The following is a 26,230-nucleotide window of genomic DNA, read 5'->3' as shown; positions in this document are numbered from 1 at the left end:
TAATCTGACGTGACACCTTTCAAACGAATCCTCTAACATGTATAACACCTCCAGAGACAGATCGACCTGTAGGTGACATAGCCAAGATATCATAACTTCACACACCAGTTGATATGATATGACATTTTTTATATAAGTACCCACCCAAAGGAGCATGTAATGTCAACATGTCTCTGGGGGTGCTGTTCCCACCTCTCAGGTCTCTCACATCTGAAAGAGAGAGCGATCTCTGAGAAAGAATGGTTAGAGAGCGAAACTAAGGGAATGAGAGAAGGAGTGAGGGAATGAGAAGACATAATGAGAAGGAAGCAGTGACAGGAAGAGGGTAGAAAGACAGGAGTGTGTGTGTGTGTGTGTGTGTGTTCATCAAGTGAAGGTCACGAAAGGTGAAATACCACACTGGTGTTACCATGGAGACTGGAGGAGATAGAGACAGTGATTGTCCAGTGATCTCCTGAGGGCATCCAAAGAGCACACAATATATTTCTACCACAGTAACACCTCAATCATAACATTGCTTTACTGCAGAGAAGTGTCGGTATACACGGATTTGTCTGAATCGGAGCTGATCTTGTACTTCCCTGTCTACAGGCATTTTATCCTAAACCTCTTTAGACAAGAGCTTTGACTGAACAACCACTAATACTACAACATCCAATTAACCTTTCTGAGGGACCGGCAAATCTTCACTCAGGATAATCACACATTTGAAGGCAGCTTATTTATTAAACATTTATGAGTCACAAAATGGTAATTCGTCTTCCGTTTCCGAGAACAGATTGCGAATATGAAAACAACAAACCCTTTTAACAGCACATTATTAGAGGTTAGAAAACAACAACAGCTCCAACAGAAAACTAAAGGAATATGGCATCAGAAAGAATAACATCTCATCACCCTGTGAATCTCCGCAGGCACATTTCATTGGAATATCAACGGCAGAGAGCCACCGTAGTGAACATACGTACATACGTGTAAACAGAGTGCGTTGCGTGTAAACAGAGTGCGTTGCGTGTAAACGTCCACGGTCAAAACCACATGATCGTGCGGGACCTGACTGCAAAACGCCACAATAGTACCTACTCTGTGTGACTGGACCCCCATTATAGATAGATAGAGATAGAGAGAAAGAGTAAAGAATCAAGTCCCTCGAGAGGTATAAAAATAGCAGGTATCCAATACATTCCTTTGCGTATCGTTAACTGTCACGATCAGGCTGCTGTCCCCAATTCTATTTGTCCTTCCTTGTGATCATGCAAAACAAAACTAAGGGTACAGATGGCCACATGAAACCCCACACAGATAAACAAGTGAGGTTCAATCTGTGACTGACCTTAATGAGAGACTATATGAAGTGCACCCACAGAGCGTGAGATGCATATCGTCTGGGCTGAGAGTAGACTCAGTGCTCTAGTATAGACTATATAAAGCTTTGGACCAGGGGAAGGCAATACTAGTCTGTAACAACATAGTGTGCAGGCTTTTGTTCCATCCCAGCTCTAAAACAGCTGATCCAGCGACTAACCCTGCAAACCCTGGCCCTAGCTGTCCAGGGCCAGTTGTGTACCTCCTGTAACCTGGCCTTTCTCCACCCTGTCTGTCCATGTATCTCCCCTCCGTCAGGACTAAACAATGCAGCCCGTTGATCTCACTAACTGAAGGCTTCCAGCTAAATTTGCAGTGTCCACCGGATATAAGTGACTTGTTGCAATGAAACAACAAAGGTCAAATCTCTTAATAAATTGCACTGTAAGAAGCATATGATTTTTAGAATGCAATGTCATTGGTTGAATGGAAAAAAGAAACCAGATGCAGAGAAATGTCTTTCCAAATAATATCGTTTTTTTTTTCTCTTCTAAATGAACATCTGTAGCTCCTCATTGGCTCAATCAGCATATTGTTAAGTGCTACTCTGCCCAATAGGAGAGACAGAGGAATGTTCCAGCGACCAATAGCTGAGCGAGGCAAACCGCCTCAACGGCAACAACCCCGCAAGGCATAAGAGAAGGGGTAGGGGTTCTGGGTCAGGGGTAGAGGCACGGGCGTGACCCCTCTGCCAGGGATCAGGGGTCATCTCAGTCACCCACGTCGCTGTCCTGGTCGCCGATGTACCACAGGAATTGGAAGCTGAGGGCCAGGAGGGCGGTGCCCAGGAGGTCGCCCAGGGCGGTCAGGTAGGGGATGGAGAAACTGTCTGGGTCTTTACCACTACGCCACATAGAGTACACCATCCAGTCTGCTATACACAGCAACAGGAACACCTGAGACACACACACACACACAGAGACTTTAATATACAGAATGACTTTACATAATGTAAATCTGTACAAGAGAAACATGTAATAATAAAGGGAGGGAGAGGGAATGAGAGAGCGCTGATAGCTTAAAGTTAGTTCGCTTAAAGACCTATCACACAGCAACACAATTACCATCACACGTGTAAATCAATGTAAGACATCATTGTAAGACATCACAACCCCAATATAAACAGATGCACACACATACATTTTCTAAGAAACACCATGGAAACACAAAGAAAACTGAGCCAAGGAATAAGGAGAGAGAGAGAGAGAGCTCACTCTGCTCCAGGGGAGAGGTAGAGACAGAAGTGCATTTCCTACTACACTGTGACAAATACTCAGACCTAAGAGCATATTTCTTTCCCAAAATTATAATTCAATACAAAGAATTTGAAACTATAAAAGATGAAGAAAAATTCAAATATTTGTTGGGTGAAAAGCCAAAATGTGCAGTTTTGGCAGCCAAATATCTGTCCTCCTGCCACAGCCTGAGGGACAGCCAGTGAAAAATGCAAAGTAATGTTGATAATATTTCCCATTTAGCTTAGTTTTGTTTTGTCTTTCGTACCAGGTCATGTGTCTTCTCAGTCATGTTGACACTGGTCTACTACTGTTGCTTTAATGTATTGTTGTTCTGATTAATATTGTTGTTGTAGCTGTTATTAATGGTAATCCCATGTCCACTACTACTATTATTATTACTGTTAGTCCCACCATTTATTTATATATTTTGTGTATATATATACATATATATTTTATTTAAATTTTTCGATATGTATACTTTGACAATGTAAGTAATAATAACTTGCCATGTCAATAAAGTCAATTGAATTGAATTGAATTGAATTGAGAGAGAGAGAGAGAGAAAGAGAGCGAGAGAGAGAGAGCGAGAGAATGGAGATGAGCGCTGGGCCATTGTGTTTTAGAGAAAAGAAACTGTCTGCCAGTGGTTGATGTTATTCCTGTTTCACTGTCCAAAAAACAAAGAGCTTGAAACTCTGCCCAATGCAATTAGCCCGACCAGAGACAGAGAGGCAGTATGACAGCTATACTATAAGGAATAAAACTAAGCATTCGACTGATAACCATATTTAAAGGAAAACAAGGAGAAATCTACTGTTACCAGCAGCAAATACATTATAGGGAAATGGATCATTTCAAATACCAAAATCACAAGAAGCATATACCAACCACGTCTTGGGATAAAGAGGGAATTATTTGTAACGGTGTGTGTTTCAAAGGTGTGTCTGAATTCCTCGGTCCATCTAGAATTCTAAGAATGATGGCTTTGAAATGTCTGCCTCTATGCAGAACGCGTTAAGTATGGAAACCCCCAAGGGTCACACGACAAAGTCTATTTGCCTCGTCACACATAGTGGGTAGCGTGCAAAGTAGGTAGCCTGAAATAATACTGACTTTACTCCTTGTGACAGAGCAGGGAATCAAACACTTCCTCTTTCTCTTAAAGCCCTCTCTCCTTGTCTCGGTCTATCAAGTTCAATCTTCTTTCCCCTCTGTCCTTTTATTGAGTGTCACTGTCCATCAAATACCCCTTCGACAGACCCCCACCACACAGACAATCAACAGAATAAAATGTTTAAAAGACTTTAAAAACTCTCCCCAAATCGCGTTGTCTAAATACGTTTTAGGAGACAAATCAACAGACAGACAAGCAGAGAGAACGACGTCCAACCTCCCCTTCCACCATAACAGTATTAACTAGAATGGTCTAATCAATGCAGAGAAGAGAGCAGAGGAGAAGACTCCAGAATGGAACCAGACACTGTTTGATGTCCTGCGGCTGGATGGGATCCTGCATCAGCCCTTTGTCTTCATCTTTCTAATGAAAAAGATTTACACAGGAAACGCTTTGAATGTGTTTGGTCTAAAGCGAGTGTCTTTGTTTGTTTTCAAGTGTGTGCTTTGAATGTGTTTGCTTGGAAAACGGATGTGAAATGCCAGAAGAATGAATAAGCAACAACAGAAACATACCTATCTAATACCTCTTTCTCCCTGCCATCCCTTTTCACACCAGCCAATTCTGGCTAGACAGTACTTTGTCCTTCTCGGAGCATATAACCAGGTTGCAGGCTAAGGTTACATCTAGGTTTTCTGCATCGTAATAGCTCCTCCTTCACCCAATTTGACAAACTAACCCTGATTCCGATGACCATCCTACCCATGCTAGATTACGGAGACGTAATATACAGATCGGCCAGTAACGGTGCTCGAGTGGCTAGATGCTCTTTACCATTCGGCCATCAGATTTGGCCATCAGATTCGGCCATCACAAATGCTCCTTATAGGACTCTATACTCCTCTGTTAACTGGCCATCTCTACATACTCAACACAAGATCCTCTGCTCATTTCTAAAATTCTCTTAGGCATCACTCCCCCTATCCAAGATACCTTTTGCAACCCTCATCCTCTACATACAACACCTGATTTTCCAGTCACATTCTGTTAAAGGTCCTCAAAGCTAACACATCCCTGGGACGCTCCTCTTTCCAGTTCGCTGCAGCTAGCGACTGGAACGATCTGCAAAACACTTAAACTGGATAGTTGGACACTCATTGACATTTGTAGCTGTTTTGTGTGATGTGCTTGGTCTCTGCCTTTTCTGTACTTCGTGCTGTTGTCTGCCCTTAAGGTTTGTGCCAGGTTGTGTTGTTGCCATAGGTCTCCCTTCACAATGGTGAAGGTCATGATGCTCCTCTGTCCCATCTCAATTACACACTAACATTTGAAATGACGTGTTTAGCTTGTGTCGTGGAAATTACCACCAGGGACACCTGAAGTCAATCTTAAATGAATCATTCTTTATTAATCAGCTGAGAGGTTCCAACAAACTTAATGCACCAAGTAGTACACGTCTTTCAGGAGCTCTGCCGGGGCAGTCCAGTTAGTTCTCTTATATACTGCTTACAAAGACAAGTTACACTGCAAAGTGTTTAGACCCTTCCCCTTTTCCACATTACAGACTTATTCTAAAATGTATTAAATGTTGTTTTTTTTGCCTACAAAATGTACACACAATACCCCATAAAAGACTCATCTAAAAACAGGTTCCTGGAACTGTTTGCAAATTTATTACAAATTTAAAAAACAGAAAAACCTGTACATAAGTATTCAGACCCTTTGCAATGAGACTCAAAATTGAGCTCAGGTGCATCCTGTTTTCATTGATCATCCTTGAGATGTTTCTACAACTTGATTGGAGTCCACCTGTGGTAAATTCAATTGATTGGACATGATTTGGAAAAGCACACACATATAAGGTCCCACAGTTGACAGTGCATGTCAGAAAAAAAAACAAGCCATGAGGTCGAAGGAATTGTCCGTGGAGCTCCGACACAGGATTGTGTCGAGGCACAGTTCTGGGGAAGGGTACCAAAAACTGTCTGTAGCATTGAAGGTCCCTAAGAACACAATGCCCTCCATCATTCTTATATCAAAGAAATTTGGGTCCACCGAGATCAGCATCATGCTGGAGGGATGTTTTTCAGCAGCAGGGACTGGAAGAAAAGTCAGGATCGAGGGAAAGATGAACGGAGCAAAGTACAGAGAGATGCTTGATGAAAACCTGCCCCAGAGTGCTCAGGACCTCAGACTGGGGCGATGGTTCCCCTTCTAAAAGGACAACGACCCTAAGCACACAGCCAAGACAACGCAGGAGTGGCTTCGAGATAAGTCTCTGAATGTCCTTGAGGGACCCAAGCCAGAGCCCCGGACTTGAACCCAATCGAACATCTCTGAAGAGACCTGAAAATAGCTGTGCAGCGACGCTCCCCATCCAACCTGACAGAGCTTGAGAGGATCTGCAGAGAATAATGGGAGAAACTCCCCAAATACAGGTGTGCCAAGCTTCTAGCGTCATACCCAAGAAGACTCGAGGCTGTAATTTCTGCCAAAGATGCTTCAACAAAGTAGTGAGTAAAGGGTCTAAATACGTATGCAAATGTAATATTTCAGCTGTTTTTTTAAATACATTTGCAAACATTTCTAAAAACATGTTTTTGCTTTGTCATTATGGGATATTGTGTGTAGATGGATGAGGAAACAAAATGTGGAAAAAGTCAAGGGGTCTGAATACTTACCGAATGCACTGTATATTTGCATGATTTAGCTTATTAGTTATTCATAATTAACGTTTGGTTCCTGCATGTGTCTGGCACATCTCCCATCTTATAGAATATATTCTGGGCGTTCTGCCAAAAGGTCTGAAGAGGGGGTCATGACCGTCTCCCCCTCATATCTCTACCCAGCACCTACAGGAACCAATGATTGTATGAGACAATATGTACAATTCAAGGCTCTGTTCAGAGAACAAAATGTTCCTTCACACTAGCTATCTACTTCGATCTAACTAATTGTGGAAGACATTGATGATCCTGGATGGGCCTCTCTGTATTGTCCGTGTCAGACTTGAGAGGTGGGAAAGGCACAGCAGGAATTGCATGATGCCATCTCTGAAACCACTGAAGCCCCATTCAAAGAATCCTACCAAGGAACGTGTGGGAAAGCAAAGGGAATTCTCTAAAGTAGAGGGAGACGGGGATAGAGGTTGAATTCTAAGAGAGAACACACAGTTCTTAGTATAGGGCAGAGTCGAGTGCAGCAGCTGAGGGTGTGAGTGTGTACTGGGGTTAGAGAGTGAGAGAGAGAATGAGAGAGAGACTGCTGACTGGGAGATAACACCCTGAGCAAACACAGCACAGGTAACTTTCCACTCCTCAGAGAGAGAACAGCCTGAACAGGCACTGCACACTGGGGTTGTTCACAAGCATAGGGCAACACGTCTATTTACATAACCACAGAAACATTGAAGCACTTTAGGACCAGCAGTTTAGTTGAAAGATACCACTGTCCTCTCTGTTGGACTGTAGACAAACAAGTTATTTTGTACTTTATAGCAGGCATGGAGGGGGGGTGGGGGATAACTGCATCACATGTAAATACAATAAATCCTACTTTATTTAAGCTGAATTGAATAGAATATATTCAACCTCTATCCTCGTCTCCCTCTACTTAAGAGAATTCCCTTTGCTTTCCCACACGTTCCTTGGTAGGATTCTTTGAATGGGGCTTCAGTGGTTTCAGAGATGGCATCATGCAATTCCGGCTGTGCCTTTCCCACCTCTCAAGTCTGACACGGACAATACAGAGAGGCCCATCCAGGATCATCAATGTCTTCCACAATTAGTTAGATCGAAGTAGATAGCTAGTGTGAAGGAACATTTTGTTCTCTGAACAGAGCCTTGAATTGTACATATTGTCTCATACAATCATTGGTTCCTGTAGGTGCTGGGTAGAGATATGAGGGGGAGACGGTCATGACCCCCTCCTCAGACCTTTTGGCAGAACTCCCAGAATATATTCTATAAGATGGGAGACGTGCCAGACACATGCAGGAACCAAACGTTAATTATGAATAACTAATAAGCTAAATCATCCATCTTGGCCATGTTCTGTTATAATCTCTACCCGGCACAGCCAGAAGAGGACTGGCCACCCCTCATAGCCTGGTTCCTCTCTAGGTTTCTTCCTAGGTTTTGGCCTTTCTAGGGAGTTTTTCCTAGCCACCGTGCTTCTACACCTGCATTGCTTGCTGTTTGGGGTTTTAGGCTGGGTTTCTGTACAGCACTTTGAGATATCAGCTGATGTACGAAGGGCTATATAAATACATTTGATTTGATTTGAATTTGATTTGAAACAGACTTTTCATGTGACAGAGAGATATTACCAGATATCCTTATTAAGGACCTTTAAAATAGTCATTTTCACACTACCATCTCTTCAAGACTGACACTTAGTTGTGACATTAAAAATCATGTTGGGTGATTGACAGAGGTGATGATCAGAGGGGCAGAGTTTTCACTACTTATATTATTACTGGGGCAGAAATATGGACAGCGATTCACAGCTCTCCTCACAGTCTTCACACACAGATCGCTGTGAACACATATCTCAGACAAGTCCTTGGTGGGTGAAGGGGTGTAGAGGGATGGGAAGCTCTGTAGGAGGTGGAGGCGGTCCTCAGTGTGTGAGAGCTGCTCCAGTTCAGTGCTTCTCCTCTGTAGCTCAGTGATTTCCTGCTCCAGCTCTTAAATGAGCCCTTCAGCCTGCCTCTCTGCTGCTTTCTGCTTCTCCTCAATCACCTCAATGAGCTCAGCCTGGCTTCTCTCAATGGAGCGCACCAGATCAGTGAAGACCTGTACACTGTCTGATATCTCTCTCTCTGCTTCTCTCTTGCTGAGATCTACTGAGTGTTTGATCTCCTGAACCTTCTGCAGTCGTTTCTGGATCATATGCTGAACCTCTGCCTCAGTCTTCCTCATCTGAGCCTTCCTCTCTCCATACTCTTCCTCTATAGGGACAGTGTCATGAGTCTTGTGGTCTGTCTCAGTGCAGAACTGACACACACAAGTCTGGTCAGTCCTACAGAACAGCTCTAGAGGTCTGCCGTGCTTCTTACACATCCTGTCTTCCAGGTTCTCCACAGGGTTGATCAGCTTGTGTCTCTTTAAGGCTGGGACTCTCTGATGAGGCTCAAGGTGAGTCTCACAGTAAGAGGTCTGACACACCAGGCAGGACTTCAGGGCCTTGACCTTCATCCCAGTGCAGGAGTCACAGGATACTTCTCCAGGCTTGGCAGGGGACTCATCTTTACCTCTGACTCTCATCTTCTTAAAATTCTTTACAACCTCTCTGAACGTTGTGTTGACACGAAGCTCAGGTTCTCTGTAGAAAATCTCCTTACATAATGGACACTGGCACAGGTATCCCAGTATCCACTGATACAGGCCTTGCAGTAGTTGTGTCCACATGGAATAGAGACTGGCTCAGTGAACACATCCAGACAGATAGAACACAGGAACTGCTCTTCAGACAGGAGACTGCTGGAGGTGGTCATATCTAGACAGACACCAAAGGTGAAACCATAAAGCATTTCCTGGACTCAGTTGGCTCTCTATATTAAAAATAACCAACTCAAAGGATTCAGAGTTGTCAAGCAAGCCAGACATTGATTCTAACCAATCTTTTGTATTTAAATATTTGAAAAAAGGTACCAGCCCGTTTTACTACTTAATTGTGAAAAAATACCTTTACCAAAGGCAGACATGTTTAACAAGTGATCATGCTACGGTATGAGGTTTATGTTACTACTTGTCCAGGTAAACGTTTTTTTTTAACTCACCTGTGTTGATGTTGACTGTTAAGATTCCTAGATAATAAGACGCTCACAGAGATCGAACGCAGCGTAGTTGTGTAGCAAGACTTCTGACGAGGAGTAGGGTTTCAGTGCCTGATACAAGTCTCTTCACTTTACTTTCACTTCAGCAAAGTGTGGTTTGCTTATTGCTTCTCTTAAAAAAGGTACAGAGCAAACATATTTACACGCGGACAGTAGTTCCCAACCCTTTCTGGTTACTGTACCATCAACTGAATTTTGCTCTGCCCAGAGTACCTCTGAAGTACCACCTCATGTGCATTTTACCAGTAGGCCTATGGTGTCATGAGTATGCTCAAGCACCCCATGTGGATAGGCCAAGTATCTCCAGGTGTCCTAGTACCCCTGGTTGGGAACCACTGCTCTAAAACAACTACAGCTCTTCTCAATCTGTTAATACTGTAATAATATTATCATATACCCTCCTGCTCATAGTATCTTACAGTGTTAAAAGGCTCACTAGTGAAGTTGAAGAGTAATGGCAACTAACATATGTCTTCCTTCCTATAAAGACCAGTGAGTAAGCATCGACACCCAAACTATCAAAGCTAAGTTCAATGGAACCAAGACTCACAGGATGGCAGTTAGGCCTTGCTGTGTACAACAACCCTCTAGGTGTGCATTTACTATAAGCACCAACTCACATTCTGAGCCTTTGCTTCCATAATCGATCCGAATGCCATCAAAGCGGTAAAACACACACAAGTCAGACTTCCTCAGGGATAAAATCACAGAGCTCTAGGAATGCTTAGGATACACACATTTCTACATTTACATTTTAGTCATTTAGCAGGCGCTCTTATCCGGGGCGATCTACAGGAGCAATTGGGGTTAAGTACCTTGCTCAAGGGCACGTCGACAGATTTTTCACCTAGTCGGGCTAGGGGATTTAAACCAGCGATGTTTCGGGTTACTGGCCCAATGCGCTTAACCGCTAGGCTATCTGCCGCACCTGATTTTCCTTCAAATGTCACTTTGTAAGGAGCACTCTCATCTCAAGTTGACGTTCATCATGTGTGTGGTTCATTTATGTTTAAGCGTTTTGAAAGCAGAGTGAAAAAGGGTCTCTGAACACAGCTCGCTTTTGATAGTGTCACAATAATAGCAGTGTCTCGCAAAATAACAGCTTTTAATAGAAAGTCATGTCAGCCAGTGAATTCCCAAGCTCAGATGAAGGTCACAGTTGGAAAAAGAACTTGCAGACTATGGGTAGATTGCCAAGGAACTATCCCCTACCACCTGATCACACACACACACACACACACACACACCACTGACCTGTAAGAGGGCGGCAGCCAGGTAGACGGTCATGAAGATAGGCGTCAGGGTGGTGTGGCCGCTCTTCATCAGGTGGATGGTGTACAGGAAGATCAGGTGACCCGGGAGCACCAATAGGAGCAGCACCTGGGCCGAACGGTGATTGGCTCCTGAGAGAGAGGAGACGAGAGGAGTTGGAACTGTGCAACTGAGTCTAACAATAGAACAGATGCTAAGATGGTTCCTAACCTGTGTATCTGTCAGCCTAAACACTGACTGGGGATAATTATGGGGTAGATCTTCTGCAGCACCTACAATTTATGTCTTAAAATCACAGCGAGATGGACTTGAAGAGGGGGAGAAATATCTCTATGTTAAGCAATCTGTCCTGTAGGATGCCCTGTTTAAAACAGATCACATTTCCACAGTTTAAGTGAGTATTGGTTAGGTGCTTTACCTGTGCCACAGAAGGTGCGGCAGGGGTAGTAGCAGCCTTTGGCTTCCTCTGGTACCTCCCCAGGAGCACTGTGGAAGTGCAGGTGAGTGGAGATACGGCTAGACTGGATGGCTACCAGGTTCCCCCCAATACCTGGAGAAGACAGAACAGGCAGGCTTAGGGCTGGAGCTGACTGGAGGCAGCTGAGTAGAGAACGGAAGTGAGGGTTAGAGAGAAACGCGAGGACCCAGATTTGTATCCTTCCCTAAACAGTTGATGCCTTCCAGTCACAGATCTAAGGTAACCCAACCTCTCCCTCCAAAGAGCAGGGACGTACTGTAGTTTCTGTCATATTACTTTCACATATCAAGTCCTTCCAGATCAATTAGGACAGAGGGATGGGTGTGAGTTTTGGTTTGGAATGCAGCCAGGTTGTGTTGTATCTCAGTACATTGCTCAACACGTCAGCCTGGCCTCAACCAGAAGGAGCATGAGACAGCAGTGATGCTTCGCCACAGTCTGAGACATAATGAATACATATTACTGTGTGGGATAACTGCATTACAGAGAGAGAGAAAGAGAGAGAGAGGAGGGGAAAAAGCGAGAGAGGTGGGGATAGACAAAGACAGGGAAAGTAGGGGGAAAGAGCGTGCCCCATCTACTTCGGCTCAGCTTCCTCATATAGATTGTCATTTGTATCAAGCAGAGGAACAGTGCTCATGAGAACAGCAGGACAAGGCAATTGATATCCACACACACAGTCAGTCAGGTGACTCAAGAGTAGTCTAGCCACGCAGCACAGGAAATGTAGAAACACTCACAGCTTCCAGGTGGGCAGACCAGACAACCACTCCAACCCAAAAATAGTGTATGAGACAAACAACACTGACAGAAAGTAGAGGAGATGAGAGAGGCTGTGGTCAATGAGACAAACAACACTGACAGAAAGTAGAGGAGGAGATGAGAGAGGCTGTGGTCAATGAGACAGACAACACTGACAGAAAGTAGAGGAGATGAGAGAGGCTGTGGTCAATGAGACAGACAACACTGACAGAAAGTAGAGGAGGAGATGAGAGAGGCTGTGGTCTGTCAGACAGAAAGGGACAGAAAGAGAGTTTGGGGTTGTGTTTTAGAGATGGGTATATTTTGGGGTAGCAGGGCTTATCTCCCCTCCTGTGCTTGTTATCCTGATCAGGCAGGCCTAAATGAGGACAGACACCTCTGCTGCCCGGAGATTATGGCCACTTAATCCAATCTTCGCTGCCAATCCGTCTCTCCACTGACATTTAACTTCTCCATGTTGCTGCTAAATAGAACTCCCCACCCTCCTCACGCCTCTCTCCCCACAATCTTATCTCTTTCCCCCCTCTTCATCTCTCACACTCCTCCCTGCCTAACCCCCGCCCTTCTCATTCCACCACATCCCTCATTTTCATTGCACCTCTCATCCATCTCCACTCCACCATTCAATCCCTCTTCTCCCTCTCCTCCAGAGGTCTGGGGAGAATGGTGGTTCCACCTCAGCAGGGGGACTAGCTGCTGTAATTTGGGTCACTGGGTCTCACGGCGGGAGAGGAGGGGTGGGGTGAGGGTAGACCACAGGGGGTCCCGTCTCCCACTATCTCCCGCCCCATCGGAGTAGCTCTGGGACAACAGACGGACTGTCTGCCTGCCTCTCCACATCTCATCTCCATTTTCCTTTCTCTAATTTCAAGTCTCCTTTCTCTCTCCCATCCATCTCCTTTACCAGCTTCACTCATCTATCTTCTTATATTCTGTATCCAGTTTAGAAGAGAGGAACTGTGCATGTTCAGAGTGAAAGCATCAAATGCTCAGTCTAGTCATCTCCTCTTCCCTATAGGATAGTAACCACCGCTATGTGTTGTAATATCACAGATAGTTACAGGGTTGGTGATGAAACCTCCCTTTTACAGCCCCAGAATCATTTGTCTGTGTGGTCCCCCTACACACCCTGACACACACACCCTGACACACACACTTCCCAGATCACACAGCCATTTCCTGATTTGTTGACATCTCAGCAGTAACATCGATTAGAGGCACACAGTCGTCTTCCATCGAGTTAAATGTCTCTCATTAACAATGTTTAATTAAAAGCTGATCTCCGGTTGTCAAAATGCCAGCAACAGCCTTGGCAACGGTCCCCCGGTAAGGATGGGAGGAGGGTGACAGTAGCAGTGATATAGAGACAGACGTTTGTGTTTAGTCCATTACTCATTATTTTTCTAACTATGAAGTTTGAATGTAAATTCAGTCAAATTGGTGCACATTGTAAGTCACATTGTAAACCCACAGTGTGTCAGTCACATTGTAAACCCACACAGTGTGTCAGTCACATTGTAAACCCACACAGTGTGTCTTTAATCAGTCAGTGATATTGCGTCTCACCGTTAATGACAGGGGTGTACACCACGATGCCAGCCAGGTTCGGGTCAGACACTGTTTTGTCCAAGATGAGACCTCCGATACTGCAGAGCACAGAACATTCACACATTAAATGGTGCTATTATTCTCATCACGTGAATGTACAATAGTCTGCTGCTATTTCTCTATGACAGTGAGTGAGAGCATCCACACACACCTGCTGATGACCATGGCTGTGATGACAGGCTCCCAGCCGGAGTAGAGCAGGGTGCGGCTGGCCGGGTGTTTGGAGGAGATCACCATCCACACTGGAGTCAGAGACAGGAAGAAGGCACACACCAGGGACGACGCGTACGGGTGAGAGTCTACAGAGACAGACAGCGAGCGAGAGAGACAAATCCAATTGTATTCATCACATGCGCCGAATACAACTGGTGCAGACTTTTACAGTGAAAAGCTTGCTTAAGAACATTTCCCAACGATGCAGAACTTAAAACTAACACAAAAGGAAAAATATACATGAGACAAGATCGAATAGAGCTATACTCAAGAATAGAGCTATATACAGGGAGTACCAGATCAATGTGCAGAGGTAGATATGTACATGAAGGCAGACAGACAGAGAGCGGCAGAGAGGAAAGGGATTTTTTTTTAAAGAATTAAAAACAGATGTAATCCCCAGAGTGAAACAACTGGTGGGAGTTACAACAACAAAACAACAAACACAATTTATCAGCTTCAGCTACATGAGGATTGACAGAGCAGGGGGGAGATACTGTCCCTCCGCTCCCCAGGAAAGACAGCGTGACACAGAGCAGGGGGGGAGATACTGTCCCTCCGCTCCCCAGGAAAGACAGCGTGACACAGAGCAGGGGGGGAGATACTGTCCCTCCGCTCCCCAGGAAAGACAGCGTGACACAGAGCAGGGGGGAGATACTGTCCCTCCGCTCCCCAGGAAAGACAGCGTGATACAGAGCAGGGGGGGAGATACTGTCCCTCCGCTCCCCAGGAAAGACAGTGTGACACAGAGCAGGGAGCAAGAAAACAACAGAGATTCATAACAAAACAAAGAAGTTCTGTATTTGTATGACTCAGTACAGTAGCTACAGAACATCTAACTTAAAGACCTGAGAAACCGATCATCACTCACTAGCAAGACACAATCCTTGGAGGGGTCTACTTTAGACTGAAATTTGCATGCGCACACACTTAATATTTGGCCAAAATCTAATGATTATTACAGCACTAAATCAGAGTCATGTTGGAGAATAGAGAAGGGGAAAACACCTGCTTAGTGCCCAGTAGTGAGATATGTGACTCCATCATCCCAGTCTCCTTACCCGATTTTCGTCTCACCATGATCCCATTCCACACTTAACGGCCCTCATCATCAACCCCCTGAAGACATAGATATAAAACCCAGAGAAGGGAGCTCTATGTAGTCACAGTGGGTGGAATTGGGTAATAGTCCCTGTCATGATGACACCGGTATACCCACCAGTCCCTGGGTTTAGCCTCGACTCTGGGTGTCACTGTGGTTCACCATTCCCTCACCACGTTTCAGATTTAGGTCTTAAGATAAATGTTTGCAGTAGCCGACCGTGGCCTGTGGCCTTGGGTGTGGGTATATATATATATTGTACACCATCAGGTTAAAATGACTAACTTTAGCTGTGAGTAAACTGCACATTAGTCCAATTAGGCAGAACACCGCGGACGGGACGGACACGGCTGGCCCTTACAACAGAGACACTGTCCTCTGTGGTAACATCCCAAATGGTACCCTATTCTCCATGTAGTGCACTACTTTTGACCAGGGCCCATAGGGAATAGAGTGCCATTTGGAACACAGCCTGTCCTAACTGGAAGGCCAATAGTAAAGGGCTTACATGTGTTACATATATATACTGTATGTTACAGGAGAAGGTCAATTTGGGAAATATATACGTTCCCCGTAACACATTTGAAACAGGAAAGGAGCCAGCATATATTACAAGTTAAATCAGTTGACAGACAGTGAGCTGGTATGGGTTGTATCAGGACAACTTAGGCCAGACAGATTTACTGAGCTGGTATGAACTCTTCTATTAAATTATCTCAGAGGTTTTACTGTAGCCTTTCATAGATTTTGAGTCTCTGGTGATGAATGCTTGTTTCATAGGGCTCAGACACGTCAAGGTTAGTAAAATACACTTTCCAAGGGAAACGCTTGCTGGTCCACTGTGTTGGGTAATGTAACACGAGGAAGCGTGTGTGAGGCTGGGCATGGCATATATTAAATATGAACTATTTTGTGGGAGATGGAGAGAGGGAAAGCGAGGGAGAGAAAGATATGGTCTGTTCTGATGAATTACCAGTAATGACACAAAAAATAACAGCGTAAGAGTGCCATCTAGTGGTTGAACGATGCAGTCTGATTCCAAATGGACCATTTCTTTACACTGTTGGACAGATATATTATTCACCTTTTTCAAGAGGAAATAAAACAAACAGAGGAAGGATGAAGTGAAGGATTGTGAACTCAATATAGAGGGTAAAAACTAGTTGACTGGTTTTGTGTCTTATTTCCAGATGGAAATATCCAGTCCAAATCCTTACCCAGGCAGTTGTAGAGCCCCTGGCTGATCCAGGCCAGGATGGCCAGGGTGATGAGGTCACCGAAGCTGGCGGCGATGGGTGTAGCCACGTTGTCGGGGTTGATGCCCGTCTTCTTGGAGCCCACGATCACCCCCACCATGATGAAGCCTGGGGTTCAGACGGTACAGAGGTCAGGGCGACATGCCTGCACATACCTCAACCTTCCATGTGTGTGTTTGCTACTAATATATAGCATGAGACCCATCAGCAGTAGGTGATAATATGTTGGGCTGTGACTGTTTGATTGTCTGACTGCGCACATTCCATATCAGAGTACATGTGTGTGTCCTTATCTATCTGTGCGTGTCTGTACCCTGCAGCATAGAGGCTATGAAGGCAGTGGCCACGCTGGCAGAGCAGAGCAGCACGGCATGACTCATCTGGAACTTCCCCTCTGGGATCCAACCCAGAACCACTGCTGCCACTGCTGCCAGGAAGCCTACTACTGTAGCCTGTACCTAGAAAGAGAGAGAGGATGACAGAGGGAGAAGGAATATAGGGAATGAGAGAAAGGGAGAGGTGTGGGGGCAGTGTTAACAGGAATAACATCAACCTGTTTTTCTAACAATGTTTTCCTATTATATGATACACTATCAACATTGAAGACACTTCCTCAAGGGGCCATTAAACACTGCGTGCTTGAACACTATCCATCACTCAGTCAATAATTACCACAAGTACTAACCAGAAGTACACACACTACGCAGATAGACAGATCGGGAGATAAGGGCACAAATTCAACACCGCTCGCCAATGATCCCTCTAAGACGAACACGGGCGCGCAGCTCCCCCGGGACTGCCACACAGAACAAATATTAGCTCACTGTGAGAAGCATGAGATTGAACTTTACTCAACTTTCTAGAGCAGTGTTCACCCAGGCATTCCTAGTTGATTGCCAAAGATTTCTGTAAAAAAACAACAACGATAAAGCCTAAAGTTCCTATTTTTATATATTTTGGTCTCGGCCTGTTGGCGGTAGGTGAACCCGATTCAGCTGCCCTGCGCACCGGGTAGGTGAACTGTTGCCATTTTGAACCAATTCATGTATCTGGCGGGCAAATCAAGTGCACTATAGGCTTACCGCAGGCCAATCGGATGGCTTAGATGACCGTGTCTGCAGTAACGTAGCAGGCATAACAGAAAGCTAGAGAAAAGTTGATACTGTGAGATTTCAAAACGTTTAAAACCATGACTAAATCAAATCAAATCAAATTTTATTAGTCACATACACATGGTTAGCAGATGTTAATGCGAGTGTAGCGAAATGCTTGTGCTTCTAGTTCCGACAATGCAGTAATAACCAACAAGTAATCTAACCTAACAATTCCACAACTACTACCTTATACACACACAAGTGTAAAGGGATAAAGAATATGTACATAAAGATATATGAATGAGTGGTGGTACAGAACGGCATAGGCAAGATGCAGTAGATGGTATAGAGTACGGTATATACATATGAGATGAGTACTGTAGGGTATGTAAACATAAAGTGGCATAGTTTAAAGTGGCTAGTGGTACATGTATTACATAAAGATGGCAAGATGCAGTAGATGATATAGAGTACAGTATATACATATGAGATGGGTAATGTAGGGTATGTAAACATTATATTAAGTGGCATTGTTTAAAGTGGCTAGTGGTACATTTTTACATAATTTCCATCAATTCCCATTTTTAAAGTGGCTGGAGTTGAGTCAGTATGTTGGCAGCGGCCGCTAAATGTTAGTGGTGGCTGTTTAACAGTCTGATGGCCTTGAGATAGAAGCTGTTTTTCAGTCTCTCGGTCCCTGCTTTGATGCACCTGTACTGACCTCGCCTTCTGGATGATAGCGGGGTGAACAGGCAGTGGCTTGGGTGGTTGTTGTCCTTGATGATCTTTATGGCCTTCCTGTGACATCGGGTGGTGTAGGTGTCCTGGAGGGCAGGTAGTTTGCCCCCGGTGATGCGTTCTGCAGACCTCACTACCCTCTGGAGAGCCTTGCGGTTGTGGGCGGAGCAGTTGCCGTACCAGGCGGTGATAGAGCCCGACAGGATGCTCTCGATTGTGCATCTGTAGAAGTTTGTGAGTGCTTTTGGTGACAAGCCGAATTTCTTCAGCCTCCTGAGGTTGAAGAGGCGCTGCTGCGCCTTCTTCACGACGCTGTCTGTGTGGGTGGACCAATTCAGTTTGTCCGTGATGTGTACACCGAGGAACTTAAAACTTTCCACCTTCTCCACTACTGACCCGTCGATGTGGATAGGGGGGTGCTCCCTCTGCTGTTTCCTGAAGTCCACAATCATCTCCTTTGTTTTGTTGACGTTGAGTGTGAGGTTATTTTCCTGACACCACACTCCGAGGGCCCTCACCTCCTCCCTGTAGGCCGTCTCGTCGTTGTTGGTAATCAAGCCTACCACTGTAGTGTCATCCGCAAACTTGATGATTGAGTTGGAGGCGTGCATGGCCACGCAGTCGTGGGTGAACAGGGAGTACAGGAGAGGGCTCAGAACGCACCCTTGTGGGGCCCCAGTGTTGAGGATCAGCGGGGTGGAGATGTTGTTACCTACCCTCACCACCTGGGGGCGGCCCGTCAGGAAGTCCAGGACCCAGTTGCACAGGGCGGGGTCGAGACCCAGGGTCTCGAGCTTGATGACGAGTTTGGAGGGTACTATGGTGTTAAATGCTGAGCTGTAATCGATGAACAGCATTCTCACATGGGTATTCCTCTTGTCCAGATGGGTTAGGGCAGTGTGCAGTGTGGTTGCGATTGCGTCGTCTGTGGACCTATTGGGTCGGTAAGCAAATTGGAGTGGGTCTAGGGTGTCCGGTAGGGTGGAGGTGATATGGTCCTTGACTAGTCTCTCAAAGCACTTCATGATGACGGAAGTGAGTGCTACGGGGCGGTAGTCGTTTAGCTCAGTTACCTTAGCTTTCTTGGGAACAGGAACAATGGTGGCCCTCTTGAAGCATGTGGGAACAGCAGACTGGGATAAGGATTGATTGAATATGTCCGTAAACACACCAGCCAGCTGGTCTGCGCATGCTCTGAGGACGCGGCTGGGAATGCCGTCTGGGCCTGCAGCCTTGCGAGGGTTAACACGTTTAAATGTTTTACTCACCTCGGCTGCAGTGAAGGAGAGCCCGCAGGTTTTGGTAGGGGGCCGTGTCAGTGGCACTGTATTGTCCTCAAAGCGGGCAAAAAAGTTGTTTAGCCTGTCTGGGAGCAAGACATCCTGGTCCGCGACGGGGCTGGTTTTCTTTTTGTAATCCGTGATTGACTGTAGACCCTGCCACATACCTCTTGTGTCTGAGCTGTTGAATTGCGACTCGATTTTGTCTCTGTACTGGGACTTAGCCTGTTTGATTGCCTTGCGGAGAGAATAGCTACACTGTTTGTATTCGGTCATGCTTCCGGTCACCTTGCCCTGGTTAAAAGCAGTGGTTCGCGCTTTCAGTTTCAGACTAGAGGGAGACTCAACAAATACAGCAAAGAGCTGCTGTTTTTATGAGTGAGTTCATGTTTAAGTTCTCTCTCAGCACTGTCAACACTTTGTATTCAACACTTTTATAAGCCATAAAATACACGTTCTTCCTATTTCCACTCAGCGCTGCAACAAGCACTGCAGCAGTAATGAATGAGTAGGAAAGTGAAACCTATAGGCTTGCGTTGTTGTTATTATTAGCAGCCTGGGTCTTTTTTAATATCCAGGAATATTACACTTTCTCTGTTCATAGGAGTAACAACATGAATTTGTGCATGAGGCAGAAATAATGCGGGGCGACTCGAGTTTGCTATCAGCTGGAAGACGTTCTCCCTTTTTGGTCATGGTCAGTGAAGGAAAGGGAAAGCGGAGGGATATTTGGCCCGAACAACAATGCATTGGCAGGGTAATTCAAGCATAGCCAATATGCGGTGATAATGTATTGGGCCTATAGCTTACTGCACAAACCTCATTGCTACAGTACCTTTTCTAATTGGTTAATATTGCATAGGCTTGTTAAGAAAAGATCAACGTTTCCCTTTACTGTGGCAATTGTGATCGAGTCAACGCAATATTAACCACTTTCAATGTAACATACCGAAACACAACAAACTAAGCAACACATTTGTTGTAGGCAGAACGCATTGGAGTAGGATTCTATTGCATTGACACGCACGACTCAGTCCGTACTCTACACAGACCTGTGCAGCATAACCAGAGCCGCAGTGGGCCTACATGCAAATAGACCATCGTCATATGGATCTGTGCCATTTACTTTGAACTGGACAGTGTTGACAGCATGAGCGGTCATGAGTAGATGTGCTTGTTTTGAGATCAAAGCGAGAGTTGCATGATGCACGTGCACATTCTGTTATTTTCCTTTGCTAGTTAATGAGTTATTAGCCCAGTTATAATTTGTAGTCAGCAATAGAGGTTTGATTGCTTCCTATAAGAGCACAAAACGTGTACATTTCTAGACTTCTTTGAAAAGCTTTTTTTTGTCTTAAAGGGGCAGTGTTGTATTTTGAGACAGGCTTGAATAAGCTAAATAGCCAATAGGCAGAGGGTAGCATAATTTGTCTGATTCTCTGTAATAATGGCATGGGAATAATAATACATTGTATTTTGTAAAGTGGTTTCTTGCATCAAGCAACACAACATGTTCAGTCATCTCGCTTTCAGACGGACAAGTGGATAAACCGTTTAATGTCAAGCCCTGCAAAGTCTCATGGAATGTAGGCCTACATTGAACACCATACATTGCCTGCTATTGTAGGCTGAATGATAGAACAGCTATTTCCATGTTAAAATGTTATGGGTGCATTTTCTCCATAGTTTTTTATGGTAGGCCACTGGTAGATCAAATATCCATAGCAGCTTACTTGGCCACTGTTATAACTAACTTAAAGTGGGTACAGCCTCAGTCTTCGCATTAAACACGTGCTGGAAGTTGTACAACATTTTCACAACGTTCAAGTTTGCGCTGAAATTTGCTCAGTGGCAAAAAACATTGCTGCTCGCTATGAAGCTGACTGTGTGTGTGTGTGTTTACCTGTTTTAACGCCAGGTTTCCTATGATCAGATTCCACTTCTCTATGGGAGAGTCCATCTTCCCCACATTCACCTGCACAGTGACAGACCACAATCAGCAACTCAAATCATTCAATATTCACTCCTACTCAAATAAACTGCCCAGGGCCTCCCGGGTGGCGCAGTGGTCTAGAGCACTGCATCGCAGTGCTATGCTGCGCCACCAGAGTCTGGGTTCGCTCCCAGGCTCTGTCGCAGCCGGCCGCGACCGGGAGGTCCGTGGGGCGACGCACAATTGGCTTAGCGTCGTCCGGGTTAGGGAGGGTTTGGCCGGTAGGGATATCCTTGTCTCATCGCGCTCCAGCGACTCCTGTGGCGGGCCGGGCGCAGTGCGCGCTAACCGAGGGGGGCGGGTGCACGGTGTTTCCTCCGACACATTGGTGCGGCTGGCTTCCGGGTTGGAGGCGCGCTGTGTTAAGAAGCAGTGCGGCTTGGTTGGGTTGTGCTTCGGAGGACGCATGACTTTCGACCTTCGTCTCTCCCGAGCCCGTACGGGAGTTGTAGCGATGAGACAAGATAGTAATTACTAGCGATTGGATACCACAAAAATTGGGGAGAAAAGGGGATAAAATTTAAAAAAATAAAAAATAAAAAAAATAAACTGCCCAAAAAAACAGATTAATAACTACTTTGAACAGTTTGCAGGAACCGCTAATCACATTACCAACTAATATGATTAAACTAAACACAATGTTCAATTGAGTGCATTGTTTCAGATGGGAAGGTTTGTGACTGTTCTTGTTCACTTAGCAAAAGTATGCAGAGCTTAGCAGTTTTGAGTTTAGTGAACAGGAAGTGAGCTGAGGGAACAAGTGAAACACAACACTGAGTTTCTCTGTGTGAGACCGAACAGAATGATGTGAATGTGTATCTGTGAGGAAAGAGGGAGGGGAGGAACGGGCCAAACTGAACAAAGAGAGAATTCTGTCCCATCACTTCATCAACTTCTCAACCCCAGATCATTTGAATAGGGGGAAAGAGAGGGAGGAAAAAAAGTAAGGAAGCAAGATGGGAGAACCAGAGTGTAATGGTGTGTGAGAGAGTGTATGTGTAAGACAGGAGTGGGAGACAGAAATAGAAATACACTTGAGTAATGTAACCTGTGTATCACCTTAAACTGTACACGGTTGTGTCTGGCATTCACTGAACTGTGGTTTATACTCCTGAGAGCTTCTACCCAGTCCTCATCTGAGATCTACCCAAGCCCTTTTAATAGTGTCTGTGGATACCTCTATGTGGGCCTGTAGCACATCATACAGTCTAGAGACCGACCCTTTTGAATGGGGTTTGGATCAGGCTATCTAATGTAGGATTATTGGGCTTAATGCCATACTGTGGGATATGTGTCCTTAAGAAATTCCTGATAGGAAGGTATCTGAAAATATGTGTTGTTGGCATGTTAAACTTACCCTGTAATTGTTGAAAGGAAGCTAACTGACCATCAATATATAAGTTACCAATTGTTGTGAGCCCCTTCTCCCTCCACTGTGAAAACACCATATCATCCAATGCAGGGTGGAAAGCATGAGTTAAGCAAATCGGGCAGTCAATGTATACAGTGGGTATGTTAAGAAAATACCTCATCTGTGTCCAGATCGTAAGAGTGTGGCAAATGACTGGGTTAGAGTCATAAGTGGCGTTTTCCACATATGCTGGACTGTTAACAAATACAGGGAGTGAGGAACGTTGACAGGAGGCCTGCTCAATCAAAAGCCATGAAGGCATATCATTCTGTCGCATCCCAGGAAAACTTTCCCTCCAGAAAGACACAATGTTCAGATTTGCAGCCCAATAATACGGTTTAAAGTGAGGAAGGCCAAAGCCCATCTCTATCTTGTACTTGTATAAATGCTTCTTTGAAATTCTGGCTGCCTTGTTATCCCATAAAAATGGAATTACTATTGAATGCAGTTTCTTAAAATAGCTTTGTGGTATGAAATTGGGTAGACATTGGAAGAGGTAAAGAAACCTGGGTAGGACAACCATTTTAATAGCGTTTATACGACCAATCAAGGAGATAGGCAGAGTTTTCCAAAAATCTATATTTTGTTTAAGCTGATAAATTTTCATGTCCCAATTCACTTTCAATAGCTGATTAAGTTCTTGTCACTACAATGCCAAGGCTTGTGAACTTGTCCATCACTGTTCTAAATGGGGTAGATTGCAGAAATTGAATATCCACAGGCTGTGATATGGGCATCAATTCGCTTTTGTTGCCAGTTTATCTTGTAGCCAGAGAAGGAGTCGAACGTATTTATCAAGTTAAGTAAGGGGGGAATAGAAGTGTTAGGCTTGGATGAAAACAAAAGAACATTGTCTGCATATAGGGCAATTTTGTGCTACGTGTCTTTTATTTTAACCGGAGCAATATCGGCACATGCCCGAATGAGAGTAGCAAGGGGTTCCATGGCTATAACGAAGAGAGCAGGCGAAACAGGGCAACCCTGTCCAAACCCGAAATGCTCCAGAACCGACATCATATACTTCCACTCAATCTGATCAAATGCCTTTTCTGCGTCAAGAGCAATTACCACTGCCTTAACTTTATGATCATGATACATTACGTTGAAAAGGCGTCTCAAATTGAAGTATATGTCGGCCCGGGATTTTATTTTTACCTTTATTTAACTAGGCAAGTCAGTTAAGAATAAATTCTTATTTTCAATAACGGCCTAGGAACAGTGGGTTAACTGCCTTATTCAGGGTGAAAACAACAGATTTTTACCTTGTCAGCTCAGGGATTCGATCTTGCAACCTTTCGGTTACAAGTCCAACGCTCTAACCACTAGGCTGCCTGCCGATAAAACCTGTCTGGTCAGGGTGTATTATGTCAGAAATATATTTTTTCAATCGGTTTGCCATTATCTTTGTCAACACCTTATTTTCTATGGGGAGTAACGACACGGGGCGATAAGACGACATCTCCATGGAATCTCTATCTTTTTTTTAAAAGATCAGTGCTATTGTAGCCTCATACAGTGTTTGCGGGAGTTTGGCATTTTCTTTGGAATGTTTAAACATTTGCAACATAAGTGGAGCTAGACTGGCGCAGTACTTCTTATAAAATTCTATTACATATCCATCAGGCCCAGGGGCCTTTCTGTTTGGAACTTGTGCTATCGCTGTGTTAATTTCCTCTAAAGTTATCCCAGCATCGAGTGCAGCAGCTGCCCCCTTGTCTAGTTTAGGAAGTTCACATTCAGTGAGAAAGCATTCCATAGTTTGTGGATCAGCAGCATCCCATTTTGATTGATATAGCTCTGAGTAAAACTGCGCAAAGCATTTATTAATATCCTGCGGATCTGTTACTATTTTACCCTTCTTGTCTTTAGTTTTGTGAATAGCTCTAGATGCCTGTACATGCCTTTGCTGTCTTGCTAATAATTTATGTGGTTTGTCACCCAGTTCAAAATAACTTTGTTGCATTCTAGCAAGTAAAGAGCCCACCCGTTTCGAAAGGATGGTATTGTATTCATATTTCAACTTTGTGATCTTCTCAAGGACTGAATTCGAGGAATTCGTCCTAAAAACATTCTCCTAAGTCTCAATTTCTCCCAGCCCAGTATTGGCACATTTCTTCCTCTCTGATGTATAACAAATAATGTAACCTCTAATCACAGCCTTTACAGATTCCCAAAGGGTGGAGTCGTCAAAATCCCCAGTGTCGTTAGCTCCAAGGAAAAAGGCAATCTGCTCCTTCAAATACTGACAAAAAGCCTCATCTTTCAACAGGTATGCGTCTAAGCGCCACGGTCGCCAACCTGATATTGTCGAGTTTCAGCACCATGGACAGAGGAGAGTGGTCCGTAATTAGAATGGGGTGATAGGTAACCGACTCAGCTGCTGAAATTAGTTTGGAGTCCAACAAAAAAGTCAATTCTGGAATATGATTTATGAACTGACGAAAAGAAAGAATAATGCCTATCTGTTGGGTCAGTCTCCAAATATCGACAATGTTAAGGTTTGTCATCAATGTATTTAGACAGACACTGGCATTTGATTGTTGAAGTGACCTTGATAGGTGTTTATCTAAAAGAGGATCGTACAGTTAAAGTCACCTCCAACAATAACACTTGTATCCGAGATATTTGGTATGGCCTTAAATACCATTTGAAAAAATTATGGATCATCGAAGTTGGGTCCATATAAATTGACGAAGGTTATTGGTTTCGAATTCAGTGTACCAGCCACAATAATATACCGACCATTAGGATCTGAAATCGAGGATGAGTAAACAAAAGGAATGTTTTTCCTTATCAGGATTGCTACTCCTCTTGCTTTTGCATCAAAATTAGACTGGTATATCTGACCGATCCAGCCGACTCGTAGCTTGGCCTGAGCCGAGCATTTAATATGAGTTTCTTGAAGAAGCACTATGTCAGCGCCCAGTGATTTAAGATGAGGAAAAAACCGTTTCACGACATGACCTAAGCCATCACAGTTTCAACTGACTATCTTTATTCCACCAGGTCTACTCTGTGCTCCGTCACTATGTGGCATTTCTTATTCTAGAGCAAATTGTTGCTGTCATACAAAACCCAAAAGAAAAACGTCCCGCCGTGCAAGAGCTTGTCATGCCACCTGTACTAAATGTGAACATAAAACACAGACCCCATCCCATCCCATTACTGAGTGACTTCCCCAAACGAAGCACTCCTTGACTAACACACAAACCTTAGGGTGTCTAGACATACAGCTTAACTCGTCATCTATAAGTGCTCCGCATATAAACTAACATTAAATAACACTTAACCTTCATGTTAGGGGGTGAGTGGCTCTAAAACATGATAGGCTAAACAATGCTATATAAGCCATAACATCTCACCCATCATATAAGTCCCAATTTCTGATCTTCTGATCGAAAAGACATAGGCAGGAAATTCAAACACATTCCTGGCCTGTATTTGGCCATTTAGCCGGTTGACACAGC

The 26,230-nt window shown here is 44.5% G+C and overlaps 1 protein-coding gene and 1 pseudogene across 1 annotated transcript in view; both read right to left on the bottom strand.

Annotated features, from left to right (window-relative positions):
- Window positions 1-706: 706 nt before the first annotated feature.
- LOC139566123 (solute carrier family 41 member 2-like) overlaps window positions 707-26,230 on the bottom strand; it is a 28,587-nt gene continuing 3,063 nt past the window's right edge. Inside the window, exons 4-11 of the mRNA XM_071387061.1 lie at window positions 21,263-21,334; window positions 16,561-16,705; window positions 16,209-16,355; window positions 13,828-13,975; window positions 13,635-13,714; window positions 11,247-11,378; window positions 10,811-10,959; window positions 707-2,261 (exon numbers count right to left, since the gene is read on the bottom strand). Coding sequence (XP_071243162.1) covers window positions 2,076-2,261; window positions 10,811-10,959; window positions 11,247-11,378; window positions 13,635-13,714; window positions 13,828-13,975; window positions 16,209-16,355; window positions 16,561-16,705; window positions 21,263-21,334 — 1,059 coding nt within the window. The 3' untranslated portion in view covers window positions 707-2,075. The remainder of the gene's footprint in view (window positions 2,262-10,810; window positions 10,960-11,246; window positions 11,379-13,634; window positions 13,715-13,827; window positions 13,976-16,208; window positions 16,356-16,560; window positions 16,706-21,262; window positions 21,335-26,230) is intronic.
- On the bottom strand, window positions 7,702-10,786 carry LOC139566128 (E3 ubiquitin-protein ligase TRIM47-like; annotated as a pseudogene).

Source organism: Salvelinus alpinus, chromosome 37 (assembly GCF_045679555.1).
Source record: "Salvelinus alpinus chromosome 37, SLU_Salpinus.1, whole genome shotgun sequence".
NCBI lineage: Eukaryota > Metazoa > Chordata > Actinopteri > Salmoniformes > Salmonidae > Salvelinus > Salvelinus alpinus.
Note: the sequence above shows the minus strand (reverse complement) of the source record. Positions and strands in the feature narration are given on the sequence as shown.